Here is a 27,695-nt window from a genome sequence, read left to right as displayed (position 1 = left end):
GCAGCACGTGACTCTATTGTTTCTGTTCCTCTGCGCGGTGACGGTATCAATAATTTACTGAAATACATGATACCATAAATTAAATTTACCTGGTGGGTGAACAGAAGAAGAGCTTTGCAGTGCAGGTTTTTCGAGCACCACGTCCTAATTCTAAGAGGACAGAGTTACAGGATCAGGTGGTTTGCTGCCTATAGGGAAATGGGTTACTGCTGCCATGCTACAAGTGTCTATGGGGGTATCTGTGTCAAAACTTTAGGTAAACGTCTATGAAACCGAATGTGTGGTTTTGAGGGCAGCCCCTCTCAGCAGCCACTGACTCTTGCTTGTTGGTGACTGTGACCTAAGTTGGTGGTTTGGTCCACTCCTCCTGCAGGTCCTCAGCTCCCCGAGTGCAGGCTGGGTCTTACTCAATGAAGTTTTTTAAACCTGAGGACGGAGACACCCCCTTGTGCTGAGACACCACTTGCACATCTGGGCACGTTCCACCCACAGCAGCACGATTAAAACCTAGCTTTAAACATGTGCTTGAGTATTATTGAACCAGGTCTTCACGACGGACCTGTTGAGTCATATTAAATGACCAACTGCTTCGTGGTGCTCAGCCCACCTGGGTGGCCTCCAGGTAGGATGCGGACACCCTAGTCTGCTGGTGAAGGAAATGTAGGCTTCTCCTGTCTGTCCTTCATCCTCGGCTGGGAACAGGCAGAAAGCATTGGTGACAGGTCTTGTGCTGCTCCCAGCAGGCCCACAGCGAGGTGCTCGGGAAGCATCTGGGCACACCAGTGCTTTGTCTAAGGCACCTGGGCACCAGCAGGTGTGTTCCACTCATTAACCGGCTGTGGAAGCAACAGGGACCAGAGATGTGCAATTAATAACTAGGGTCACCAGCTCTGCACAAAGTAAATTAAGACAGAAAGAAGGAATATGTCAAGTTCCCCTGGCTGAGACTCCGGCACAAACAAGAACTGCAGCAAGAATATTTCAGCAAGTCTAGTCTCGGCTTTTAACTGCATTCGGGCACACCAGTTGAGTTACGCTTGCCGGGCAGGGCAGCACACCATGGGGAGACCCTACTTAGTGTGGCTGGGACGCAACATATGTTGCCTTCAGTGAAAGAGTTTGGGTTTTGGGGTTTCACCGGTAAGGGAGGCTAAAAGCAAGTATGCAATTAGCTACCAGGGCTTGAATGGCAAGCAGATTTTAAGCTAAAGGTAATCACGTTGGCTCATGCTGATTCCCTTGCTATAGAAGGACATCTCCGGGCAGCGTGTGTGCATCACCCAGAAATATTATAATACCCTAATTTTTCTGCTATTAGCATTTTTAAGAACATATAATTCTTCATTTAATTCTGCTTCACTAGTACCAACCTAGATGCTGATTTAGTCTTAGATGTGCATTCGTAACTCATTTACTGGGAAATGTCAAAAAGCCCTCATGCTACAATGCCAGGTATTACTCACACTACGTGCCGCTTAGGTGTTGTGGTGCATTTGCCTGACTGATGATGATAAATGACTAAACACAGAAAATCTATTCTAAATCATCTTCTTTGATCAACTTGTGCTCACATTACTCATGTAATCGGTTGTGTTGAAATGCAGGAGGATTACTCATGTAAGGCAAGGATTTTTTGTCCTAGTGAATAATAAGAATAAGCAGCCAAACACATAATAAAAGCAGCAGGAGCTGCTATTCACTTCCTTGGAAGCGAGTTGAAACTACCTCACACTTCTGTTGAGGAATTTAGTGACACAGGCTACAACTAGCCAAATTACCCTGCAGCTCTAGGCTCCCTTTTTCATACACAAAAACCTCCCCCAGTTATTTGCATTTACTACTATTGCTTCTTCTGGAGGCTTTCGTAAGCTCAGGATTGAAGAATGTGTCTTTCCAGCTTCTTCTGAGGAAAGTCATTCTCTGAGAACATCTCCTGCATTAATTAGCTGATAGCCAAAATCATGGAAACGGGGCAGTGAGGCATAATCAATTACACTTGTATAACTGCTGATGGAACACGATAACTAATTAATGAGACCGTGTGCACATACAAAAGAGAAATGCATTTGAAAACCAGCAAGAGCTGAACCGTGTTTGTAAGCCCGATGTGTTTACAGTGTAAAAGACCAGTTCAGAGTGCTGCTAATTATTAGAGAATGCTGGAAAGACTGCTGGTAAGTGAGAGTCAGCAGTGAGAGAAAAAAAGCCAACAAAACAAAACAAAAAGCAAACAAACAAACCACAGTTTCTTAGTGGGGAATAAAAGAATCTCTATAAAAACGGCAATCTCCAAAATAGAAGTAGAGGCTTAAAAATAGGGAACTTTCAGATCCTGTATTTGATGCGCAGGTAATTTTTTATTTTTTTTCTCCCTGGTTTGGATGACAAAGCCGAAGTGTTAAATCAGTACTTTACTGTAAGATTTGTGGTTTTGCCACTGAAATTCAAAATGCTACCCAGAAATGAAATAAGTTGTCATAATGATGCATCAGCCAGCATCTCACAACAGTAAAAATCCATTTTGTTTAGAGAGCCTCACACATTAATAAATAACCCATTCTGTGAATTATGTCTAATGAAAAAAGCTCTCACGGCTGGCTTGGAGCAAACCACAATGACTTTCATTCTGCAGTGTAAAAGTATGGATCCACAGAGAAAAGAAAAAGAAAGCACAACCCAGTAATTACACAGATCTCCTCCTGCATGTTGTTAAAGCAAAGACAGTTTTTAAATGAGTATAATTCTAGAAGTGACTGTCTGGTAACCTGGGTCTAAACATTTTAGTGATACAAAGGCAGCCCTTGTCCACTCTGACAGCGAGATTCGTTACAGAAAATGTGTATTTCATCAAAGCAGTAATTACTGAAAGTATTACCCATTACCCCAAAACAGGAAAAAGCCCAGAGTTGCAAACACAAGGCAGCAACCACCCCACTGATGCCAATGGCAATTGTCCTGCTAGAACAATATCTACCTAGCATTGCAAATAGGCAAATCACTACACTCCGGAGAAGATACCATACTACCAGGAGGATGCTTTTTCCTCTTGTGACAGCTCAGAGTCTGGAGCTGCTACTATCAAAACCAGAGGGAAGATTGCAGAAGTGCGTGCCAGCATATGAGATGAATCTCGGTTCCCAGGCACCCAGCTCGCGGCGTTTTAAATGCCTGAATTTCAGAGGTCAGCACATTAGTCATTGAAACGGCCTAAGCACCCAGATCTGAGAGCACAGCTTCCTTTAGGAGTTTCATTTGTTCGACCGTGCCATGGCTAGTGACTGCAGAAGGATGGGGGAGGCCGTATCTGATAACCGTAAGTGTTGGTATCAATACCTGCGCTTCAAATGCAAAATCACGCAGCAGCCACAAGTGAGCGTTTGAAGGTGCACAGAGCAACAAGGGTCCTTCTGCAGATTACCACAGGCAGGTACAAAAGCAATGTTGTTTTCAATAAGGTTTGGCTAGAGGACCGTTAATAGTTTTTAGCATGGCTTCTCTTCCACCTCCTTAGAAAACCCAACTGAATTAGCCACTCATGCACTTCTAAGGTGGCTACTTTCTCCATTTTACTGATGGAGAAGCAAGTTTACTCATTTCATGTGGTTTCATCACTCTTGTAGAGGGAGCCTGTCAGAGCAGTTCCAAGAAGTTCCCGTTTCCCCATCTCCTGCTCAGCTCACCCAGCTATTGATTTATCATTTCCCTGCATTAGCAGTATCACTACATTTTTTAAGGCTTTTACTTTGCCATCTCAAGACAACAATGGCAAACTAGACCTTTTTGAAAATGTGCAAATTGATTATACCTCTTTCTCTGTAATTCTCTTTTTTTTTTTTTCTCCCCTGGTGATTAAATAGGTTTTTTGCAAACACAAATGGAGCACTTCATGCATATTGCATTACTTACAGCTCGGCACTCACAGACTGTTGTATCTGTCATAAGTACCCTGCACTCAGTCCTACGCCACTCTGCACCATGAGGAATCATTGGTACGTGGACAAAAAGGGCAGAAAACAAGTGGAAATACAAAATGCCAGGCATAGGGCTGCTTTCTATAGGCACAAGGGAGAAGGACAGCAGAAAACCTGATGTCTCGGCGAGGTGGATTTACTGTCTATGGGGAGGGGATGTGCCTGCAGGGATGCCTGTGAGCATCTCGGAAAGGGCAAATGGTGCCTTTGGGTTTCCATCCCTTGCAAGCTATAAGAACCATAGGTGCTACCTCCAAATGCATCCAGCCTCTAGGAAGGAGGAAAACACCAATTCCTCCAGCCCCAGAGCTGTTTCTCACTAGTCTGATGCTCCAGAGGATCCCAAAGGACTCTGACAGCCTGGACCAATTGCTTGTGATGTTGGCATGTAATTAACCCCGGCAAAGTTTAGAAAAACCCAATATCGAGGGATCTGCTGGCCTTCATGGCAACCAGCTTCGATTTCACCTCTGAGTGTGTTACTTCAGCCCCCACCTATTCCTCATCCAGGCAGGAAAATGAGCACTCAGCCACCTAAACCTCCTCATCGCTCACCTTCATGGACACGCTGCCCAAAAATGAGTGCTCAAACACTGAATTAGCTATTTAGCTTAGGAATAGGGACCCACCAGCTGCAAGACAAAAAGGAGTTTTGACATCTCTCCCATCCTTCCCTCCACCTTTTCCCTGATTATTCAGGCAGCCCAGTTTCTCCCCAGAGAGGACAGCAGGTAAACCAGCACACCCTATCACCCCTCTGAAGGCTGGAGAGGGGCAAAAAGGGTAATCTCTGTGTACCTGCTAATTATTTTACTGGATTACATGTCTGTGCTCTTTTGACCCTTTTTTGCACTAGAGACTAGAAAACAAAATTTAAGGACTCCTGGGGGCTGGCTCTGGATGCATGGCACCCTTGCCTTATAACTTTGGTCAAGTACAATATTTCCTCTTTTATTTTGCTTATTTGTCAAAATTAAATAATGATGCTTAGCCGTTTTACAGCAGTGCTAACACTGGTAAAGCACTTAAAGTAACAGAGACAGAAATAACACAGAGAAGTGCTGTTCAAGCCCTCCAGTTCCATTTTTCTATGAAGGCGCAAAAAAAAAAAAAAAATTCCCTGAACATTTTTTTTTAGTTGATGCAACACAGAAAGTTGGTCTTAAGCCTGAAATATATCACTAGTTTAATTTAGCGAGAAATTTAGTTTAAATTAACCACAGCTCCACTTGAATTGCTCAAGCAGAGGTAAAAATGGAAAGATTAAAAGTAAAAAGAGCCCCAAATTAACAGCGAAGGCACAAGGCCAGATCGCTGAAGCTGGACCCACGTGAACGGCGCCAGGACCAGCGGGGACCAGCCCTTGCTCTCGGCTCTGTGCCTGGCTTTTAAATCCCTTTAAGGAGGGCTGACGATGGAGACGGAGCCAGCTTTGACAGTGGCAGCCCAGCTGGGGATCAACACTGTAAAAACAAGCCCATAAAACTCCAAATCAAATTGCATTCGCGACGAAAACATGAAGATGACGAGCAGCCCCGGCAGAAGGCATCCCTCTGGTTGGCGGCCGCCGGAGCTGCTGCCTGACTCCCGCCGCGCCGCATCACACCACTGACGTCATTTCTCTCCCTGTTGTAGGAGCTCTAATGAAATTCAGTATCTTGTGTCTCTTCGTACAAGTCAGCCTCGCCATTACCGAGCTAGTAATCAAAAGAAAAAGGGGAGGGGGAGCAGGGAAGTCAGGCTAGCACCTTTTTTTCCCTCTTTCTCTTGTCTTTCGTCTGGGATTACAGTGGGTTTGCTGCCAGGAGCTGCCTCTCGCAGCATCCCGAGCCACCTCTCGCATCCCCTCGAGCCTTTGGGACTCCTTTTCCCCCCAAGGGCAAGGCTGCAGCCCAGCTCAGCACGCAGCCCCTCTGCGGAGCGGGGAGGGGGTCTGAGGGCTCCTGCGCTGTAAACATCTGTGTTACTATTTCCGAGGTCCACAGCAGGGACCGCCTCGGGGTTTGATAGGAACCTGCTTCGATCCTGCATTTCTGAGGCACATCTCCCCCGGGCAAGGAGGAAGGGGCTTTCCCCATAAAAACCCCTGCAGCAAACTGGGCACTGATGTCCAGGACCACGCTGACCCAGCTGCTGCTGGGGCATCGGCAGCTTTTCTCTGTAATAATTACTTCTGTGAGCCACGAAAGCCAGAGGAAATCCAACGTTTTCCTCTTAGCGAGTGCCCCTCCCTGTCTTCCCATCAATACACCAACAGGAACTCGCTTTTTTCATTTATCCCCATCACCGTTCTGTTTCTTGTTGCGCTCCCAGCATTTTTTAATAGAGGTTTGCTTAAGGATACCGCTACGGACACCTGGATGGAGGGGAGTCATTAACAGAAAAATCAAGGCCATCTCAAAGCACAGACAAGGTATGGGGAGGCTCGTTTGGGGAAGCCGGAGCTGCGGGGGGTGACGAGGATGAGCGATGCTGGGGGGCACCATGCTGCATCTCACCAGCACAGGGCAGCCAGCAGAAAGGACCTTTACACCAGGAATAATTCAGCACCGACCCAGACACTAAGAAAAATCCATGCCCATAAATACCTAGGCCTCCCCTTCTGACTTGATTGCTGTTTGAGTTAATTTACCCTAATGAAGAAGAGTGTTTCGGTACAAACAGCGGTTGCTAACAAGCGCGTGGTGGCAGCAGCAAGCGCCAGCCAGCGAGACGGCAGCCAGGGAAAACCGACCCAGACTGCCTGATGATGGAGAGCTGTGCAGCTCCAAAACCCGACTGCAGCTCCAAAACCCGACTGACTGCAGCTCCCCGAGTCAGGCTTGCCCCCTCCGAGCCACAGCTCCCTTCATCTTCCCAGGTTTATAAGGACGAGAACAGATAAAAAAACCCACAAGTGAAAACTCTCTTTCCTTCTCGCTGTGTGCTTCTAGCTAGCCAGGGTTAGTGGAGCAGAGCAGAAGCAAGCTGTCTCTGCCTCATCTAAATGGTTACCATCCATGAGATATTTTTTTATAGTTTCAAATGGAGTGAAAGGATGTTTTCCAAGCTACAGAGCAGCAATATGCTGATCTCATTTAAACATCTGGAATAGTTTTGAACGATCGCTTTAATTGAATAAAGCGGCAATTATAGAGTTATTTCATTTCAGATGTTTTGGAGGCGCTTTTTTTTTTTTTCCTCCCCTTGGTGACTTAGGAGGGGCCATACGAATTGCAGAGCTATGTTGGGCTGCCATGCAGGAGGACCCAGTAGTAGCCCAGGCCCAGGGAGCTGGAACAGCTCAGCAGCCTAAATCTGAGCACATCACAGATCCACCAGCCAGTTCCTGCTTTAAATTTAAACCACTTAAAATATTTATTTTATTTTATTTTAGCAGTTTAAAATTATTCCTGGAGAAGGCTGCTATGTCTTCCCTTGAGGTTCTTTGCAATGCTGGTGAGAAAGTAATTTCTGTATCTTTGATGTGCCTTGAGAGTGAACTGGGCTGTCTGAATCTTCTTCAGTTTGGGGGATGCACTAATTTTTCCAGTGTGGATCCCTCCAGCAAGACCTGAGCGTAGGCCACCCTTCCCAAACCCTTCAGCAGCCACCCACAGACACCGTAGATGAGATGATGAAAAATTGCTCATCTCCAACCACATCAGTCCCAACCCCCTTAAAACACAGGGCAGGTCTTCCCATACCAAAGCACAAAGCTGGTGATGGGACCAAGGACCAGCCCGCAGCCTCAGCGCCTCCATCCTGCACCATCCGACCGCTTCTGGGGGCCCAGCGGCTCCTCCATGACAATCACAGCCTTCACTAAAGCATCCAGAAATGGTATAAAGACATCAAGAGGCACAAATTGGCTCTTCCCATAGTTAATCACCCAACTTTAAGTTGTCCAGCCTCAACTTCCAGTCATTGATTCTCAGTACGCTTTTCCTTACAAGAGTTAAGAGCTGCCTTCTCAGTATCTATTATTTTCACCTTGCAACGGGTTTTTGGCACGAGATAACCAAGGACGGGTTCACTTGGGAAAGGTGATTTCTTACAGTACAAAGTACATGAGAAAATTGCACAAGAGATAAGAAGGTCTAAGTTGTAACAGTTCAAAAACCAGACAGATACTTCTGCCCAGTTTCTTGGCTAGTTTAAGTCAATCTGGTGCAAACCTAAGCATGGCAACCTGAGTCTTTCAAACTCACCTAGAGGCCTTTGTAAAGTCTGAGGAAAATAATTAAATAAGGATGGGAAGCGGTTGGGTGAAGTACAGCAGGACCTCTTTGCCAGCCCGTGTTTCAGAGATGCTACGCTTTGGATAGGAGGATGAATTTTAGGTGGTGATCACTTCGCTTAGAGGAGTCACTTTCCCCATGGCTGAAACACAGCCCTGGCAAAGCAGAATCACCCTGGAGGTGCCAGCACATGGGCACGCTGCCCTGAGGACTGCTCTGCTGGAGCAGACCCACTGAGCTCTGGGTCTGCTGCCCCCTTCCAGCACAAACCTTCATTTAAACCCAAAATTAAAACCTAACCTGAGATCCAGCCCATGCAGCAAACCAGCTGACTCCTTGAGCAACCCCAAAGCCAAACCCAGTTTTTATTCTCAACCCAAAGATGCATATTTGCTCAGGAGCCGTAACAATTTTTCCTTATTATTATTCTTAGCTAGAACATCCAGCCTTTCAGCTCGAGGTAAAAAAGTCAACACAATTTGAGCTGTGATCAACCAAAACATGAAATGAATTCTGTGTTTTATTTAATAAACTCCAGCAACACAAGGCTGCCTGGTAGACACAATGTCATTTGTTTTGGATGTAAAGATGGAGAAAATAATTGTTTTGTCTTCAAGGCAATTAAAAAAAAAAAAAGATTTCTGTATTAACAGGAAAGACGCTGCCAGGCTAAAATTCATATTTAGTAGACTGTTTTTGCTGTTCCCTTATATTAGCATGCAGAGATTGGCAATTCTTGTTATTTTACTCAAAGTCAAGAAGTCATCACATGTCACTGGGAAGTCATTGCTGCTGATATTAGGAGCTCCCCTGAGAACTATGCAGTTTGCTAAAAAACAAGCAGAAAGGGAAGGGGGTTGGAAAATGGCAGTTGCTGAGTAGTTCTTGAAAATATGACCCAAGATGAAAAAGCACAGAGAAAGAGCAAAAGAAGAGAATTTCATGATTTTTAAGACAAACTCATGATTTGGAATCATAAGACAATTTTAAGACAGTCTTAAATCTTCTGCTGACCTCCTCTCTCAGCTTGTCTTAACTATGCAGAAGCTGGACCCCAAATCTTGGTGCAGTCACTCCAGAAAAACAACATCTCTTAATTTAAAAAAAAATAAATCCTAAAAAGACTATTTAAATAACCACAAAAATGAAGTAATAAATTGAGTGAAGAAACCACACTAAGGACTTTTTTTAACCACAGGATTCACTAGGACCTGAACAAGCAGCACCTTTTAAAACTTTCCCCTTTAGGATTTACCAGGATGACAGTAGCGTGCAAAAAGAAAAAACAACCAGTACAGCCAAAGAGCTGCAAGAGTCAACTTTCATAGCACCAAAAAAAAAAAAATTTAAAAAAATCTGTCCCTGTAAAAGCCAATTTGTGGTGATCAAGCCCCATAGCCAGCCACTGCCTGGCACAGGCAGCCAGTAGGCACAACGTGCTGAATATAGGAGCAAAGCTACGGTCCCAGACTTTTTTTTTTTGCGGTGGAGGTGGAGCACGGTGATGGCCCACAGAAGGCCCCCGCGTGGCCTGGCATAGTGACGGTGGGCTGACACGTGGTGCCAGCAGGAGCATCCCCGCTGCCGGAACGCGCTGCGGTGCTGCCAAGCTCGGAGTCAGGCTTGGTCCCCAGCAGGACCCAACGTGCCACGGTGGCCACCAGCACCTCGCTGTTTTACATAGCCATCATCGCTTTTGGTAGTGATTAAGCCACGTAATGGGCACTTGGAGGGTATCAGGTTCCTGCTGTTTATGGGGCTGTATTAATAACTGGGGCTAAAACCGCGCAGACAAACGTAAAGGGGGGCAGAGCATCTCTGTTGTACAAAACAATTGGGATGGAGAATAGAGGTTTCTCCAGAGCAGCAGCATTGGCAAAAGCAAAGCTCCCCCCGTCCCCCAGGGCTCTTCCAGCACTGGACCCCAGCCAGAAACCAGCTCGGGGGGCCCCTTTCAGTTCCTCCATATGGAACGCATCCCTCTCGCTTGGCTATTTCAGTGGAAAAACTCCGTTCCCCTCTCTTGCAGCCAGGCCGCCAGCGCAGGAGGGAGATGCAGCCGCAGCCTTGAGCAAGTACTGCTGAAGCCACCCGTGACCCACCTCCGCTGAGCCATGAGCGGCTTCTTCTCGCGCCTGGACCCACGGCGAGTGCCGTGGGGGGCGGCGGGCCATGCCCTGCGCACCCGCGTCCTGCGTACCAAACCCGTGGAGTCGATGCTGGAGGGCACGGGGACCTCCGCCGGCCAGGGCGCCAGGTTGGCCAAGGTCCTCACCACCCTCGACCTCATCTCCCTCGGCGTCGGGAGCTGCGTGGGCACCGGCATGTACGTGGTGTCCGGTCTGGTGGCCAAGGAGATGGCGGGACCCGGGGTCATTGTTTCCTTCATCATCGCCGCCGTCGCCTCCATCTTGTCAGGTGAGTCACGCGGGTGGGTTTTTGAGAACGTGCCGTCTCGTGCATCCTCTGGCTCCGTCCACGGACTCCTGGCAGGACCCACGCTCAGCAGCACAAGCTGTGAGGAGGTAGTGACTGCTCCATAGACTAAAAAACCCTTTCACACTGTGCGGGAGCATAATCATGGACTCAACGACAGATCAATATGATCATAGTTGAAGACCCTTTACTAGAGCATCAGACATCATTTTTATACATTGGTTACATCCGTACATGCGTTTAGCTCTTTTACTATTGGTTACACACATTATTCACACGCTGTCCCCGCGCCTAGTAACACTTAATGATTGGTTATATCAACACTGTACACGCGCATAAACATAAGACATAATTGGTTATACTAAAACATGCGAAACTTGTCTCAGTCTAATTGGTCAAGATAAACTGCCGAATTGAGGTTCTTTGTGCCAAGTTCCCTTTATCGTGGCATGCGCACCTGTGTTCTTCTAATTGGCATCTTTCTTTTTTTGTTTTCTTGTTCATTCTGTTCAAGGCCTTCTGAAGGCGTCTGGAATGCTCTTGCAACCATTAGCTAAATATGTGTCCGCAACACCGGGCTTACCCAGCTCATGGCGCACACTGTCTCTCATTGCCCAAATCTCAGACCAAACCTTGTACTGGGAGCCAGCAGCCCAAGCGTAATTACCCCAATGGGCTGCTGATGGCTTCCCCAAGGATGGAGCCTGTGGTCAATATTTTTTGAAACATTTGAGAGTTTTGCAGCGCGTGTCCCAGGCGGAGAGCGCGGCCAAGCCACAGCATTGGAGCAAGAGCACAACGCGGCTTGTGGGAAACCCTGTTTCAACAGGAAGGATATCGGTGGCTTGGGTAGCGCCAGGACCAGCTTCTTTTGTTGTGGACATTGCTAGCGGTCTAAAAATTCCTCAATTAGTTTTGGAGTTGATTTTATTGGCTCCTATTCACGCAGGATCACTCTTTGAATTTCCAAACAAAAAAACCCAACAAACAAATGTGCAGAGAGAGAGAGAGGAATTATGTATTTTAGTGAAAAGCTGGTGAATTCCGTCTCCTCTGTAGGAACCCAGCTGAGCATATGGCTCGAGCTGCGGTTTCCACAGGAAGCCAGTACTGCTGGCATTTGTCCTTTCCAGATCAGTGCTAACACGATGAAGTGATGTTCCTCCTCTCCCTGCTCAGAGGACTTTGCATGCTGTGTCAGTCTGGTATCCAGCTTTTATCCGCGGATTGGATAAGGAAACTTGAGTAAATGGCAAAGGGCTTTGATAGAAGACAGGAACAGCAAACACAACAAAATGACCTGCCTCAGCTTTTCAAGTCACTGGATTTTTGTGGGAGGAGGTGGAAGCACATCACGCTCTTTCCCTGGAGGTTGCAGTGCTGCTCCATGGAGATCCCACCAAAGTCCGTGCGAGTTTGAGCCCCCTACACCCCTGCAGCCCAGAGGTATAACCCTGGCACAGCACCAGGAGGAGCATCCTGCTCTCTCCAAAGCCACACCAGGAAAAGATCCCGGCCGTGCTGGCTAGGGACCACCACACAGACTGTCCTGCCTCCCCGTTCCCCGGCTGGACCCCAGTGACAAGGCAGCTCAGACACATTTAATGCTGCTTCAGCCCAGAACAAGAGCTGAGAGCGTGCAATGAGATCCAATGCTTATTTGGGATCCCAAGACAAAAAAATGAACCAAAAAGCCCATTTTTTTAACCGAGGCAGTAGATAGCATCAGTGTCTTTATCCTTTCCCACTGCCTGCTTTCTCTCCTCTGTGAAGGTTTTGCTGGCTGTGATGCAAACCGAGAGCAAACGGAGCTTGGGTGGGTCTCATCTAACAAAAACACACTGTTCTCCAAAAAGGGGCTTTTTTTACCCCAGACGCGAGCCCTGCCCCGCAGCGGGGAGCTCCTCCCGCCTTTGCCCACAGGAGCCCGCGCCGCTTCCCGCTCAGCTTCATCTCCCCTTGCTTTTGTAGCCCTGGGAAAGCGTTTTGCGAAGGATGCGGTGTTTTGATAGTCTCCTTGGCCGCTTCCTCGCTTGATGGTTGACGCTGCTGTTGTTTGTAACAGCAACACGTCTCTGGCAAGCAAAACCAAGCAAGGATTCGGGGGCCGGACAAGTTATTGGGCTCACAAGGGACGTGATTTCAGCTCTCACATCACGGTCCCTGCCGGTGTACTGGGCACTGAGATCAGGCAAGCGTGCACGGACAGATTTTAAGGAGTTTCTCACAGTTTTAAGGCCAGGTGGGACCACTAGATCACCTGCCTTCCCTTGATGTGTTGAAGATCACGGAGTCAGATCCCACTGCCCACACAGTGAACCCAAGAGGGTTTTGGCTAAAAAAAGCACCTTCCAGAAAGCCTTTTGGCTCCCCTGGGAGACAGCCACGGGGAAGCCCTCCCGAGCAGGTCCCACCGATGGGAAACCCCTCCACACTGTTTAGCCTGGTTTCAGATAGGGATTTTTCTAATTTCATCCGCCCAACAAATTCCATTTATGCCTTCCCCTAGGTTTAAGCAACATGTGTCGCATCACGGTACTTACAGACATAGTATAATCGATTGAACTGATAAATTAAATGAAGTCGATCTCTTTCATTCCCTCATTGGAAGGCCTTTTAGTCAGCTGTCAAACAGAAGCATTCGCCCAACTTCCCTCCACAAAGCCTCCAGCACAGTGGACACCGCAGGCTCCCTCCATCAGCTGTGACCGCCGGGATTCCCCACGCTCACCCCTGTGCCTAACCAAAGCCCCTTCTTGGCAAAACCCAGCAGTTTGCATCTTACCCAGCCCCGTTACCCTCTCCACAGTCTTTTCCACCAGCCATTGCTTGTCCCTTTAGAGGTCTCCTTTCCTAAAGCAGTATGACCTTGCCGATCACATCGTGCAAACCCCTTATTGCGAGCTCAGGCAAGGGTCAGGTCACCCCCCAGGATGGTTACTGGTGTGGGATAGTTTTCCCTGCCACACAACCCCACAGGCTTTGGTATCGGGCTGTGCAAGGCAAGAAGAGACTCCTTCTCCCACGGGAACTGCTCTGCAACCCCAGCAACCCCTGATGGGGATTTCAAGCACCAAGCCGCAGAGTTTTGGAACACATTGCCACGCTCTTACCTGGCAGCCGTGGGGGAGCAGGCTCAGCAACAGCCGTGGGAGATGACGGAGCAGGGGAGAGCTGAGCATGTGCCTCAGGTGCTGCCCGGCTGCAGGACAAGGGCTGGGATGAGGGGCTCCAGCTGAAGCTGATCATGAGCTTCTTGGGTGGCACTGGAGAGATGAGAGTCTTTTTTTTAAGGAAGCTTTCGTTATGGAGCTGCCTTTTATAGATCTGCCCACAGTGATCATGAAACACAATGGACAGGCTCGGTGGCTTGCTGAAAATAGGATTTTGCTGCCTGCCTACCTCAGTAAATTGGCTGCTCTTGGTTAACGAAGGATGGTCCCTCTGGATTTCTTGCATGGTAGCATGAATTAATTGGTGTTACCTCCAGCACTGCTGAAAGACTCCTCCCTCCTCCTTGTTTCACCTGAAACATCACTCCCACTGTGCCAGTGCCCTGTGGGATGTCTTATGGTCCCTGTGTGGCCTTCTGCCAGGCAGCAGCGGGAGGGTCAGCATCCACACCACGGCTACCACCACCCTGGCACACCAAAAGCAAGGCGGCAGCCAAGAGGGTGAACCGAGCTGCGGTGCTTGTACCAGTTCCTCGTGGCACCAGTTGTGCTGCCCAGCGGCTGTTGCAGCTCTGGGTTTTGGGGTCTGAAGCCAACAGGGACTTTGTGGTCCCTCCTCCTGCCCCACCGAGGCATCACCCACCAGAAAAACTCCTCACCGGGCAGGTCAAGTTGCCCAGTGTGACCCCAAGCTACCGCTAACACAGAAACACCTAACCTGTACACCGGCGCTCTATGCGAAGCTGCTGGCTGCCTCACCTCCTACCCTCAAACAAGATAAACCAGGGAATGGAGAAGTCAATTAAATCTGAAAAATGGGGTATCTTGGAAGGGACAGTGTCACGGACCAAACCGCTCAGCTGTGGTTATGTCCTTCTGAATAACGTCAATAACTGAATAATTACACCAGCACCAATTACACAGTGTAGCTGATATTCAAGGAAAAGAAATGGTCTTCTGTAAAACGACTACTCTTCCAAACAACCAGTGTGTTGGTTTGTTTTTGGCAGAAACTTGCAATCACTCTTGACTGAGGGGAAAAAAAGAAATCTGTCTGCAAATTTAGAGAGTCGTGGTGGGGAGAGTGTGCCCAGCCACTGCCTGCAGCCCCAGAGCCAGGCTGGCTGCGCGGGGGCACCGGGAGAGCTGCATCTCTCTGGGTACCGGGGAATGACATGTCAAATAGCTGGGGCTACCGAGGAGTACCTGAGTAACACAGTTTCATTATGCAGTTGTATTACAACAACAACAACAACAACAACAACAACAACAACAATAATAATAATAATAATAATAATACTACACTACTGATGCAGCAGAGATTAGTGCGATAAAATCTGCACCCTAATAATCTATGATATTATCTGCACCCAGATAAAATCTGCACCCTAATAAATTATATTATCTTCCTTTTTAAGCAGAGAGGGAAGTGCTGTGAACCCCATTTCCGATGGAGGACCTGCAGCGCCGCAAAGCAAAGTGGTTTGATTAATGCCACCCGATACAGCCACCGGCAGCCAGGGATGGATGGCAGATCTTGCATCGCATATCCCCCAGGCTGGATATTGCATACTGTGATAAAAAATAGTTTATTTTCCTTATATATGCTGATACCTAATGCAGATATCCATAACATGTTGCTGAGCCCAATGCATAGTGAAAGGTTACTCTTCTATTTTGGGTCCTAGTAGAGTAATTGAAAACTCAAACATTTTAAAACATATTAATGTCTTTGCTTTGCCATTATCATTCTGTATCAATAACAATCCTCTTTGGGCCTTATCTTGTCATTGGCTAAAAGTAGAGCTGCCTCCAAGAAAGATTATATGATTTTTAAGGCCATCAAAGAGAGAAACTAGATACTTGTCCCCATCAGAGTACCTGTTTCATAAATCATTCAGGCCTGTAGTTATCTGTGAATGTCTTAGCTTTGCTGAGGGCATGCATTTTTCATCAGCTTTGCATAATGACTGTCTGTAGGGCTGGATGATGGGGATGTCTCGCTGCTCCTGCCGTTGGGCCTGCTTTACAGAAATCAAGTTTTGAAGAGTCCCATTGCAAAGCACTGCCAGCATCATGCATACAAGTTAAACAGTGAATGGAATATACAAATCCTCCAACACCAAGAAAAGAAGCACCACCAAATTTAGCTTAGGGATTCCATAATTCTGTTTGTACTGTGTAAAAACTGCACTTGCAGCAAGAGCAGCAACCTCATAACGTTTGTATAAATTATTCATTCCTCTCTCTCTACTGAAATGATTGCAAATTTGAAGCAATTATTATCTTCTAAATAGAGAATAGTGGTTGATAAAGAACTCAATAATTACTACATGTTTACACAATGATAATAACGGTCCTAACTCGTTAACCTGTGCAAGCTGAACTGGGGTCTTTGGGGCAGGGGCTTAATCAGTGTTAAACACGTGGGATGCAGTGCGCACTTCCAGCGCTTGTTCTGACTAATATTTGGGGAATTTATGACTAAGTCCATCTATTCCTTTTAAATAAAAGTTAATGGTTGTTTTAAGACAGCAACGTGTCAGGGTCAGGTTTTTATTGAAAAGTATCCTGACATAGTAAGTACACAAGGAGTTTGGAAAGTATTAAAGTCCATTGAAATCCCTTCCCAAACAGTTCCAGTTAAATATTTCTCTTTGCTTTTCTTTTCTTCTTCTACAAAGTCAATTTTGCAACTATTCTTCAGAACGAGACTTACATGTAACATTTTTAAGGGTCAAAATAACTTACATTCTCTATCTAAGGTGGCTTCAAACTCCTCTTGCATGGGTACAAATGACAGCAGGGATGATCAGGACAGTGCTCGTGCCTGGATCTGCATAGCAATAACCCAAGATAGGCATTTGGAATTTGCACAGTCGGAGCAGGGAGACTTGTAGCCTGGTGTGAGCCCTCCCGTGGCATCTTGCTCTAGGATGAGGCTGGGCGACACTGGTCCAGGATCCCATGCCACAGCTATAACCATCCCTGACCTCTTTGTGCCCCACAGTGCTTTGGAGAAACCCAAACACTGTCTCTGGCAGGGCTCAACGTAACCAGCTTTTCCTGGCAAACCCCAGGGCTATGATGGTTTCTGCAGCCAAAAGTGCTGGGAGCTTGTCAGAATACTGATACCACAAATAAAACATTTGATAAAATCCCAGGAAAAATGGCAAAAATCATAGTATGGTGTCGCTGTTGGATGGGGAAGAAGAGGTATCTATCACCTTCAAAGCTACTGCAGGCAAACAGGGCTCCAAGGACCGCACTACCAACGCTGCCCAGTTCTGCTCCCTCTGCATGAATTCCCCCCCAGCTTTGGTTTTGTGTCGGGGGGGGCTGCAGTTGGCCATGCTGGAGGGTCCCATATCAGAGACACACATGATAGCCTGTGAGAAGGCTATTCTACAGTGGGCTATAAAGGTTTGGCTAGTTTGAACTGTGTATCCTCAAAAAAAAAAAAAAAAAAAAAATCCATCACAGCTTGATTTTAATGGGAAAACGGGCTGCTTTTTCAGCTTTTTCAGCCAAGCAATTGGGGAGGGATGGAAGGTCACCATGGCCCCCTGCAATGTCTCTGGGCTCCTGGTGCTGACTACAGCCCTGGGCACCTCCTGGCACCTACAGACAGTTGGGACGAAGACAGTTTTACTTTTTTCCTTTTCCAAGCACATTTTCCTTATGTCACTTCGTATTTTTCTAAACAGGTGTTTGCTACGCTGAGTTTGGCGTGCGGGTCCCCAAGACCACGGGCTCTGCTTACACCTACAGCTACGTGACGGTGGGGGAGTTCGTGGCGTTCTTTATCGGCTGGAACCTCATCCTGGAATACCTGATCGGCACGGCCGCCGGCGCCAGTGCCCTCAGCAGCATGTTCGACTCCCTGGCCAACCACACCATCAGCCGATGGATGATCAACAGCGTCGGGACGTTGAATGGACTAGGTGCGTCACGCCGTGCATCGCTACCTGCATTAATTAGGGCCTGAAAAGTAATTGGAAGCTCATCAGAAGTCAGACATGGATGTTAGGCTTCATTCATTATTTACCATCCGTCTGCCTCTGGTACTTTGCCTTTGCAGTCTGGTTCACAGACAGGATTCGGGGGTTGGGGGGGATACACGATATTTTGAGCCCCTTTGGGATGAGCTGTCATTTAGCAGAATAAGCACTCAGAAAAATTAGTTGAATGTCAGAGGCTAACAGCAGCCCAGGAGCACTTCACCCAGTGCAGGCACTCTGCTCGGTCCCGTTAAGGCACCGGCGGAGCCTCGTTAGAGGGTACAAGCTGGTGTCTGCAGTATTGCGACGGAGAAACTCAGGGCTGTGGTGGTTCTGTGTGATCAGCACTTCCAGCAACAGTGCATAGTTCCTACTAGTAAGTAAAACAGCTGGCTCTCCTGTACCTGTTATGAAAACTTAACGTTTGATTGATGTTTAATTAGTATTTGGCAGATACATGTTATGCAAACTGGGACCTGATCATTTGTTTGCTGCCCTCCTGAAAATCCTAACAGCGTCTTGAGGCATCAAGATTGATCACCTTAATAAAACAACTTCAGCTAGCGGAGACAGGAGCATCTGGAGACCACATTTGCAATGAGACCAAGGAGTTCTGCAAAGCCTCAGGGTCTGAAAAGCCCCCACAGAGTTTCTGGAGATGTCGTCCACAGCTGTGGATGGAGAGTTACACAACTCTTTTCTTTTACCCAGGGAAAGGAGAGGAGTCGTACCCTGACCTTCTTGCTCTGGTCATTGCTGTCATTGTCACCATCATCGTGGCCATGGGGGTGAAGAACTCGGTGGGGCTGAACAACGTGCTCAACGTCATTAACCTGGCAGTCTGGATCTTCATCATGATTGCTGGTCTCTTCTACGTCAAAGGTGACAACTGGTCTGAAGGGCAATTCCTGCCGTTTGGATGGCCGGGGGTAAGTCCTGGGCGCACGGAGGCGCACGCAGCACCCAAGTGGGGCCACCCACCCGCCACGAGCTCAGCTTTGCTCGTGGTATACGTACCCCACTTCCACTGCACTCTCCAAATCTCAACCCTGCCAAACCCACCTATACTTTGGCCAGGGACCTCCGACTTCCACCACCGCAGGCTTGGATCCAGACCTCCTCGCCCCGCCAAACCCAAACGGTACAGCAATGCCCTGCTCGTACCTCCTGCCACCTCTTAGAATAAAGCCAGAACTTTTCCAAAATGTTGTTCTGGAGAGCCAAACCCCATGTGAAAGTATACACCAGGAAATGCCACTAATTGCCAGGCAATGGAGCAAAATGAAAATGCAGTGGCTGTCCGAGACAGGGTGCTCGGGAGGAGCTGGCTCAGCCTCTGCGGAGGGGGAGATACTTGTGTTGGCTGGTTTTCAACAACAATGTTCTCAAGCATTTGTTTTGAGCACTTCATAATGCCACCTGCCAGTACTTATTTTATGGATGTTCCCTCAAAGCTTACTGCGAATTTGGACATATTTGGCTTTTTTAGCTTGCTTGCACTGGTTTTTATCCAAGGATGAACAGGGACTGAAAATATCTTAGCTGGCCTAAACCCAAGATAATTTCTCAGATTTACACTGCTCAACTCCATCGGGGTTTTGTGCAGAAAAATAAGCAAGAAAGTAAAGTAAACTAAGAATCTTGATTATTGAAAGGGTCCCAAGCTGCCATACAGTCCCTGCACCTCCCTTCAGTAAATCAATACCTCTCTGCCAGAGAACAACAGCGAGGAGAAGAGCACTGAGGCCCATTTGTGAACAGATGTCATATTTACATCTGGATCGGGCTTGGCTTTTTATGCCATACAATAGGAATGAAAAAGAGAAAATAGAAAATAGCTGGTTTGCTCCAATTCAACTCACCAAATATCTCCTGGCAAAACCCCATAGTTTTAAAAGATACATATACAAGAGATACCAAACCCGATAGGGTCTTCCCATCATTTTCAGCTGGTTGGTTGTCTCCCAAATTGTTTGTAAAAGTAAATCCGTGGCAGCACAAGCATGAGATCACCAGGAGCATAGGGGATACTTTAAAAAGGTAATTACAGGTAGTCCCCTGAAAGAGGTGAGTTTTACTGTGTGCTCCACCACTAGACAGCTGAGATGACAGAGATGTGACGGACACAGGGTACCACCTAGCTAGCTAGATGTACACGAGGGTTTTACAACTGCAAATTAGCTCGCTCGCAGCCACACAGTCTTTAGCCTGCTTCAGCGTTTCTTTCCTGTAAATGTCCTTGCTAATATTGTATATTTTTTAAAATCATAGCTCGCTCACAGCCACACAGTCTTTAGCCTGCTTCAGCGTTTCTTTCCTGTAAATGTCCTTGCTAATATTGTATTTTTTTTAAAATCACATTAAAAAAATAACTCAGCAGTACAAATAATTCCTCATCCAAGCGCTCCAACGTGTGCTCCTAACCTGTCTGCAGCTTCCAAGCAAAACAGAGGTTGTTTGGAAAGCGGTGCACATCTGACTGTGCTGCTCTCTTCTGCTTCCTCTGCTAGCAGATCTTGCTGCCACATGAGACATCGTGCTAAGATAAAACGTGTAAACGTGTTCCAAATCCCTACTAATACAAACGGATTTGGGGTGGAGGATTGTGAAAGTAAACCTGAAATTGGTTAATTGCCTCCTCTGTCGCTGCCAGGATCTCCCAGCAGATTGGAGCACTGCGTGGGCACAGGTTCGTGGTGCACCACAAGCGAGCTGCAGATGCCTCCGGTGACTTGGACCGCACGTTAAAATCCTTTCCCTAGACCAGATCACTGGGTTATGGGTGCTCCCAGGGTCAGCCCCCAGATGGGAATGCCCAGCTCTATCTATGTGTGCACCCCCTGATCTGCCCCCACTCACCCTTTAGCTCAGCCAAGGCAGAACTGGGCTCCTTCATTTTCGCCCCGTTCCCTCTCCCTGGTTGGGTGCCTCGCGCTCAGATGCTCGATCCTCCGCGCAGGTGCTCAAAGGGGCTGCGACGTGTTTCTATGCCTTCATCGGCTTCGACATCATTGCTACCACAGGAGAAGAAGCGAAGAGTCCCAACACCTCCATCCCCTACGCCATCACGGCCTCTCTCGTCACATGCTTGACAGCATACGTGTCTGTAAGTACTAGCTATACATACATAAATGTACATAAATATATATGTATGCATAAATATATATATATATATAAAAAAAAAATAATAATGTGTCCCTTCTGGGCATCTGCACGGCTCCCCTCCCCATGAGCCAGGGTGCCAGTCTGACCCTCGGACAAGGGCTCTTTCTTCGGTGAGAACGGAGACATCAGCTGTGTTTCCATGTGACCGTGGTGTCCTGCCGAGGCTCCAGCCCGGTTTGTCCCCAGGCTCCCGTCACCCTGCCGAGATCCCTCTGCCGGCCGCAGGGAGATGGCGGCGGCCGTTTTCCTCAACTTCATCCCCTTCCGCAGCTATTTTTGCATCCAAAAGTGCAGCAAAACGGAAGGAGTGGCAGCCTTTCTCCATGGTTTTGGGAAAAGCAGCACTGCTTCTGCCGGAGATATGGGAGAGGGTCCAAGTCAGGGTGAGGATGGGCAGGGATGGCCATGTGAAAGATATCCAGTTGCTCTGCACCCCAATAAATGCACGTCTGTACTCACAGATTTTCCCTGCAAAAGAGCAAAATTGAGTCACAAAGGAGAAAAAAATATTGTTCTCATCGTCTCAAAGAAACTCACCCACTGCCTCTCCTGCAGCATGGTGGGCTTCCCTCGAAACCAATTTCTCTTTGGCTCAAATAGGGTCTGAGCGTTGCCGCAAGCAACATTATCTTGGATTTTGGGTCTGTCCCATGGGGAGTGTGTAACTCGGGCAGCACTGTCCCCACACAGGAACGTGGCCAACGTGAGCGTTACTAACCCCACTGAGTCCCACCAGCCTTCTGCATCACCACTGCGGTAGGGGTCAAGGTGTTGCCTTTGGAGGCCTTCCATCTAGCATTTTACAACCCCCCCACAGGGGACATAGGGGTATTATCCCAATCAGACTTAACATTTTTTGGCTTTCTACCCTTGAGAAGCAGCCCCTATTCCCTGCGAGTCCCCAGCTGACACCCACGTCTTGTTCCTCTCGCCTTCCCCAGGTGAGCATCATCCTCACGCTGATGGTGCCCTACGATGCCATCGACACCGAGTCCCCGCTGATGGAAATGTTTGTGGTCCATGGCTTCTACGCAGCCAAGTTCATCGTTGCCATTGGGTCCGTGGCTGGCCTGACCGTCAGCTTGCTGGGCTCCCTCTTCCCAATGCCAAGAGTCATTTACGCCATGGCTGGTGACGGGCTGCTCTTCAGGTCAGTCGTGCCCATGCTGGCATTTATTTTTTCCTCCTTGGGACCCAGAGGGGAAGTGTACTGGGAGGGATGGGGACTGTCCCGCACCCCAACAGCCCACTGCCATCACTGCAGGGAGCAGGAGGCATACACAGACTCAGTGCTTGCAGAACAGGGTGCCCACCAAAGCAAAATCCTGTGGAAAAAAAATCAGGAGATATCTACGCAAAAGTTTCTCATTTGGTGCTGGTAGCTAGAGATTCAGCTTATGGGAGGATGAGCATTTAATTCAAGAGTTACTTGCAAAGGAGAGCAGCTTATACACATAAAATCTTGGCACTTATTTGCAAGTGTCCAAATGCCCATTTCAGAGCTGGTTAGACCTAGATCTAACTCCAGATCCAGTCTCAGCAGTATTTCCAGTCCCTGGCTGTCTGGAGCCTAAGCATCAAAAAGCAACAAGAGCTGAAGGGATCACAGCTCTGAGCCTGGCCCCTCCAGCTGAGTAAGAGTTACTACAACAGGGAACCACTGCCATCTGCAATTTTAACCTTCCGCAACTGTTTCGCACTCCAGATTTTTGTCCCACATCAGTTCTTACACGGAAACCCCCGTAGTGGCTTGTATCGTCTCCGGATTCCTTGCAGCACTGCTCTCCTTGCTGGTCAGCCTGAGGGACCTGATAGAAATGATGTCCATCGGCACGCTGCTCGCCTACACGTTGGTCTCCGTCTGTGTCCTGCTCCTCCGATACCAGCCCGAGAGCGACATCGATGGCTTCGTCAAATTCCTCTCCGAGGAGCACACCAAGAAGAAGGAGGGCATCCTGGCCGACTGCGAGAAGGAAGCTTGCTCCCCAGGGAGCGAAGGAGAAGAGTTCGCTGGCCCGCCGACCAACACGTGCGGGGCAAAAAATCTGCCGTCGCTGGGGGATAACGAGATGCTAATTGGGAAATCTGATAAAGCCACCTACAACGTGAATCACCCCAATTACGGCACGGTTGACATGACCTCGGGGATAGAGGCAGATGAGTCCGAGAACATCTACCTCATCAAGCTGAAGAAGTTGATTGGCCCTCGCTACTACACCATGAGGATCCACCTCGGACTGCCGGGGAAAATGGACCGCCCCACGGCAGCCACCGGCCACACGGTCACCACCTGCGTGCTCCTCCTCTTCGTCCTGATGTTCATCTTCTGCTCCTTCATCATTTTTGGGGCAGACTACATCTACGAGCAGAGCTGGTGGGCTGTCCTCCTCGTCGTGCTGATGATCCTGCTCATCGTCGTGCTGGTGTTTGTGATCTTGCAGCAGCCAGAAAACCCCAAGAAGCTGCCCTACATGGCACCTTGTCTCCCCTTCGTCCCTGCCTTTGCTATGCTGGTGAATATCTATCTCATGCTGAAGCTCTCCACGGTCACGTGGATCCGATTTGCCGTCTGGTGTTTTGTGGGTGAGTCCCAGATTCATTTATTCTAATTTTTTAACTGACATGCTTTTGAAAGGATGTTAATAATAACTTCCTTTAATTAGAAAGCTTAGGCTGATGCTTCTTCAGCTGGGACATACCCAGTCCTTTGCATTTGGCCCTTGTCATCCTGAAGTTCTTAGAAACCTCGGTTTATCAAGCCCCCGAACCACAGCTAAATTGAAAATGACACCTCCAGAAAATGTCAGTTTGATGGAAGTAAACTGCTCCATGCAAAGGTGACTATTTTGATGAGCCTTTTGATGCAAAGTAGGTGGGTTCTGGAAATTGCCTTGGAGGCAGGTTTCCTACAGAAATCTGCCTGCTTTCTTGCTATTTCACCTACTTGAGCTGTTCAGCAGCCCACACCAAAATCTCAGCACTTTGTTTCCAAAACCCAGAGCTACCCAACCCCAACAGCCCTGGCAGAGACAGAGCCAAGGTATCTGTGGACTGTATCTCCTTTTCTTGGTCCAAGTCCTTAACTTTGTGGCAGGTGGATCTCAGGACTCACACGTTCTGTTGTGGACATTTTTTTGCCAAATTTAGGCTTTCTGGCACATAGCCAGGAACCTGGCATGTCCATAGTTTCCCCTGCTTTACATTGCAACCCACTTACTCCACAAACCCAGGAGAAAAAGAGCAGCTCTCATCGCTCCTCCTGAAGCCTCCCAAGCCTGGACTAGAGAGAACCAAAGCAACACGACAATATCAGAGCCAAGGACTCTTTACAGAGAAATAATAACCCTATGGGTAAACATATGTATTGTAGCAGCCCACAGGAACCCAAGCTGCAGACAACAGACCCTGAGTGTGCTGCCAGCACCCAAAAGGACCATCCCCGGCCAAGCATCCCACCAGCAGCCCTCTCCTTTGGGAGCAGGGTTCAGGGTCCTGGGTTGAGAGGGAGAAAGTGGTGGGGAAAGAGAATGAGGATTGCTGCAAAGGTCGTAGTCAGATGCCACCCTCCATGAAGGCAGGAATTGTCCCTCCTGGAGGAGGGGTGGGCAGGCACAGGCCACCACACCGGGCTCACCAGCCTTCGTGCTTTTCGCAGGTGCCTCATGACATTTGTAGATGTTTAAGCTCAGTTGGCAGAGCCAGGAGACGACATGAACAGACCTTGGATCTCCCTCTGGTGTCTCAGAGAGTTTAGAGCAGTCTCATGGTTTCCACCCTTTGGGTGGAGGCTGTTACCACATTTTTGCTCCATTTTGCCATTCCCTCTTTTGCTTCGGGGTGAGGACTGCGGTTATCCTGAATCAGTCCTGCACGACTGAGGTCCCATAGCAAAGCTCCATCTCTGAGAGTCCAAAGACTCTCATTGAGCAGTAGCTGTTACCTGCACTCTTTGGGCTGGAGAAGACATGCTTGGTGATTTTTTGGCCCTCAAAGGCAATAGGTGAAGCTGCAAATCCAGGGCATGCCCTTCTACCTGGAAGCAAAGATGACTCCCAAGCATCAATTTAATCCGCTGTGATTAAATACTTTCCCCTGTGGGTACATCTAATACCTCTTCAGCTGCCAGCAATGGCAACGAGTCAATTAAGCCACTCCATTAAGGTGTGATGGACTCCACCAGACCCATCCACGGCTGCTTGCCTGTTGGGAGGAGGCACATCCTATTTGTTTTTCTGGCAGAGGTGTGTGGTCCTGCCACACAGACTCTGGATTTAACCTCACAAGCAGTCCTCCATGGCCAGTCCACAGCACGTGGAGAATTCTGGGTTCTCTGTGCACATGTCTGGGGTAGGTTAATCCCAGGATCTACTAGAAATTAGACCTCCAGGTACATTTGCTTCTGGGGAAAGCATTGGTGCGGGAAGGTGAAATCAGGTAGGGCTAGAGGGAGAAGATGACGTGAAAGTCCTGAGGGGAGAAGGACAGGATTTCAGAGCTGGTTTAATGCCAAATACACTCATCCTGACAACCCTGGGGCATACGTGGCTGTGAGCACCAGCAGGAGAGAGACAGAGAGCATGAGAAAACTCCGGAGAGAAAAGGGTAGCCGGGAGGGTAACAGGGTAGAGACGCGGGTTTTTGGCACTTGGGAGCCTCCACACGTCTGCTGGGAGCTGCTGTCCCACCACGCTGCAGATGGCACAATCACGTGGCCAGCAGCGATCCCAGCTGATGTTTGAAATGCACAGCCCTCGGGTCACAGCTGGCAGCCCGAAAACACAAATCCGACAGCTTCGAAGAGCAGATATCAGGTACAACATACGCTAGCTTAAAAAAATATAGGTATATTTACTTATGCTTAACCCCCATCAGCTAGAGCCAGCCTGGCGCTGGGTGGGAGGAGGCTGGTGGGGAGCTGGGCTGGATCTCTAACTCACCCCTGATGTGGTTTTGGGGGGAGAGGTGCCATTTTGGGGCCTGGCATTATAGTGATGTTTTATCTAGGGGTGCAGGGCCGGTGCAGGTGGCTGGGGTCCAACCTTCTCCCTCTCGCCCGCCGCAGGTCTGCTTATCTACTTTGGCTACGGGATGTGGAACAGCACGCTGGAGATCAGCGCCCGGGAGGAGGCCCTCCACCAGAGCACCTACCAGCGCTACGACGTGGACGTCGACCCCTTCTCCGTGGACGACAGCTTCTCCTACGCCGCTGAGGGCGAGGGCTACCCGGGCTGGGGTCCCTCTGAGGACAAGAGCTTCTCATACCAGCAAATGGCAGGAGCAAAGGAAAGCCATCGGACAAGTAGCAAGTCGAAAAGCAAAGGCAGGCACAAACCGCCGTCGGAGGCTCTCATCGCCAACGACGAGTTGGACTACTCGCCCGAGTAGCGGGGCGGGCAGCAGGGCGCCGTGCCGCCCAGCCGATGAGGAAGGGTCCCCGTGGCTCCCCCCCCGTCCTGTCCCATCCTCCCCGGGTCCTCCACCACCCCCCCGCTCACCTCCGGTCCTCGGGACATGCTCCGCAATTGCCGTTGACCCTGAACCAAACACACTCGTGGCCCGTCCCGGCTCCACCGGTCGGGTCTCGTTCTGGTGAATGCCGGCTGATCCTCCGGCACCGGTTGATCTCCCGGCACCAGCCGCACTGGTGGAGGCGGTGGAGTGAGAGATGTGCCAAACTGGGAGGGCATTGAGAGGTAGAAGGAGCCGCGCGAGGGGACCAGACGAGTTGTCCCTGGGGAATGTCCCCCCGATGGCTGCAGCAGTGAGATGTCACTCTTACATTTTTGGCACTTTCTTAGCACGTGTGTTTTTTTTCTTTGAACCACCCAGAAGTAATAGCTGAGCCAGAGGGACAGACGGGTGGGTAGGTATGAAATGGAGATGGACAAAGCCCTTTCAAGGAAGTAGCTCAGAGGTGGATCCAGGAATGTTGGTCCCATCACACAGCATTTCCATGGCCCGTTCTGGCGCAAAGGCACTTGGTGCACGCAGCAGTGCTACCCCTGTGTCCATCCCCACACCCCAAATCCAAGCGTCCCAAATACCGTGATTCAAAATTAGTCCGTGTCTCAATCAAACCTTGAAGTCCCGACACGGCCAAACATCCCAAATCTGCTGTTGGGAGCCTGGTCCCATTTCTGGTCACAGCAAGGGCTGTGACCCGCTCTTGGCTCAACCCACCTTGTGCGAATGGTCGACGAGGACCACACACCATTTCTCTGAGCATCACCGGTCTGAGGCTGGGTGCTGTTTCCACCACGTTGTGTCTTTTACAAAAATGACTGCGCCGTAATTCCCTCACCGCGGTGGGCCCATCTCAGCGCTCGCTCTGGCCTCGGTGCTTCAGGGACGTGTCTGTGCCCCCGCAAATAGCGACGTCCGTGGGTCAGCCATGTCTTGGCAGGGCTGGGCCACACGTAGTAAGCGGAGACGACTCGGCTGCTGAAATCTCCCTCCCTGCTGCCGTCTCCACCTTGTACCATTTTCTCTGTTTCTGACCCTGGCTTGGTGGCCGCTGTATGAAAAAAACACCAAAATGCTGCTCGTTCTATAAGTGTCCGTATTTCAATTTGAAACCAAACAGAGCTGGTGGCTGGCAGGGCAGAGTTGGTCAGCAGGTGGATGTTTCTCCTAGTTAAATCCTCCGGTATGGCCTGAGCATGGCCACGACCCCCAGCGGTGCCGTCAGGTTCGCTGCCACCAGCGTTCCCGCAGCACCGTCAGTGGTGA

The 27,695-nt window shown here is 49.0% G+C and overlaps 1 protein-coding gene across 1 annotated transcript; it reads left to right on the top strand.

The window, feature by feature from the left end:
- Nucleotides 1–10,305: 10,305 nt before the first annotated feature.
- On the top strand, nucleotides 10,306–26,351 carry SLC7A14 (solute carrier family 7 member 14). Its single transcript, XM_075033193.1, has 7 exons — nucleotides 10,306–10,609; nucleotides 17,508–17,744; nucleotides 18,513–18,730; nucleotides 20,761–20,907; nucleotides 21,908–22,116; nucleotides 22,672–23,549; nucleotides 26,029–26,351. The coding sequence occupies exons 1-7, from the start codon at nucleotides 10,306–10,308 to the stop codon at nucleotides 26,349–26,351; spliced, it is 2,316 nt and encodes a 771-aa protein (XP_074889294.1).
- The last annotated feature ends 1,344 nt before the right edge of the window (nucleotides 26,352–27,695 follow it).

This window comes from Buteo buteo, chromosome 7 (assembly GCF_964188355.1).
Source record: "Buteo buteo chromosome 7, bButBut1.hap1.1, whole genome shotgun sequence".
Taxonomy (NCBI): domain Eukaryota; kingdom Metazoa; phylum Chordata; class Aves; order Accipitriformes; family Accipitridae; genus Buteo; species Buteo buteo.
The sequence above is the reverse complement of the archived record's forward strand: the minus strand, read 5'-3'. Positions and strand labels throughout refer to the sequence as shown.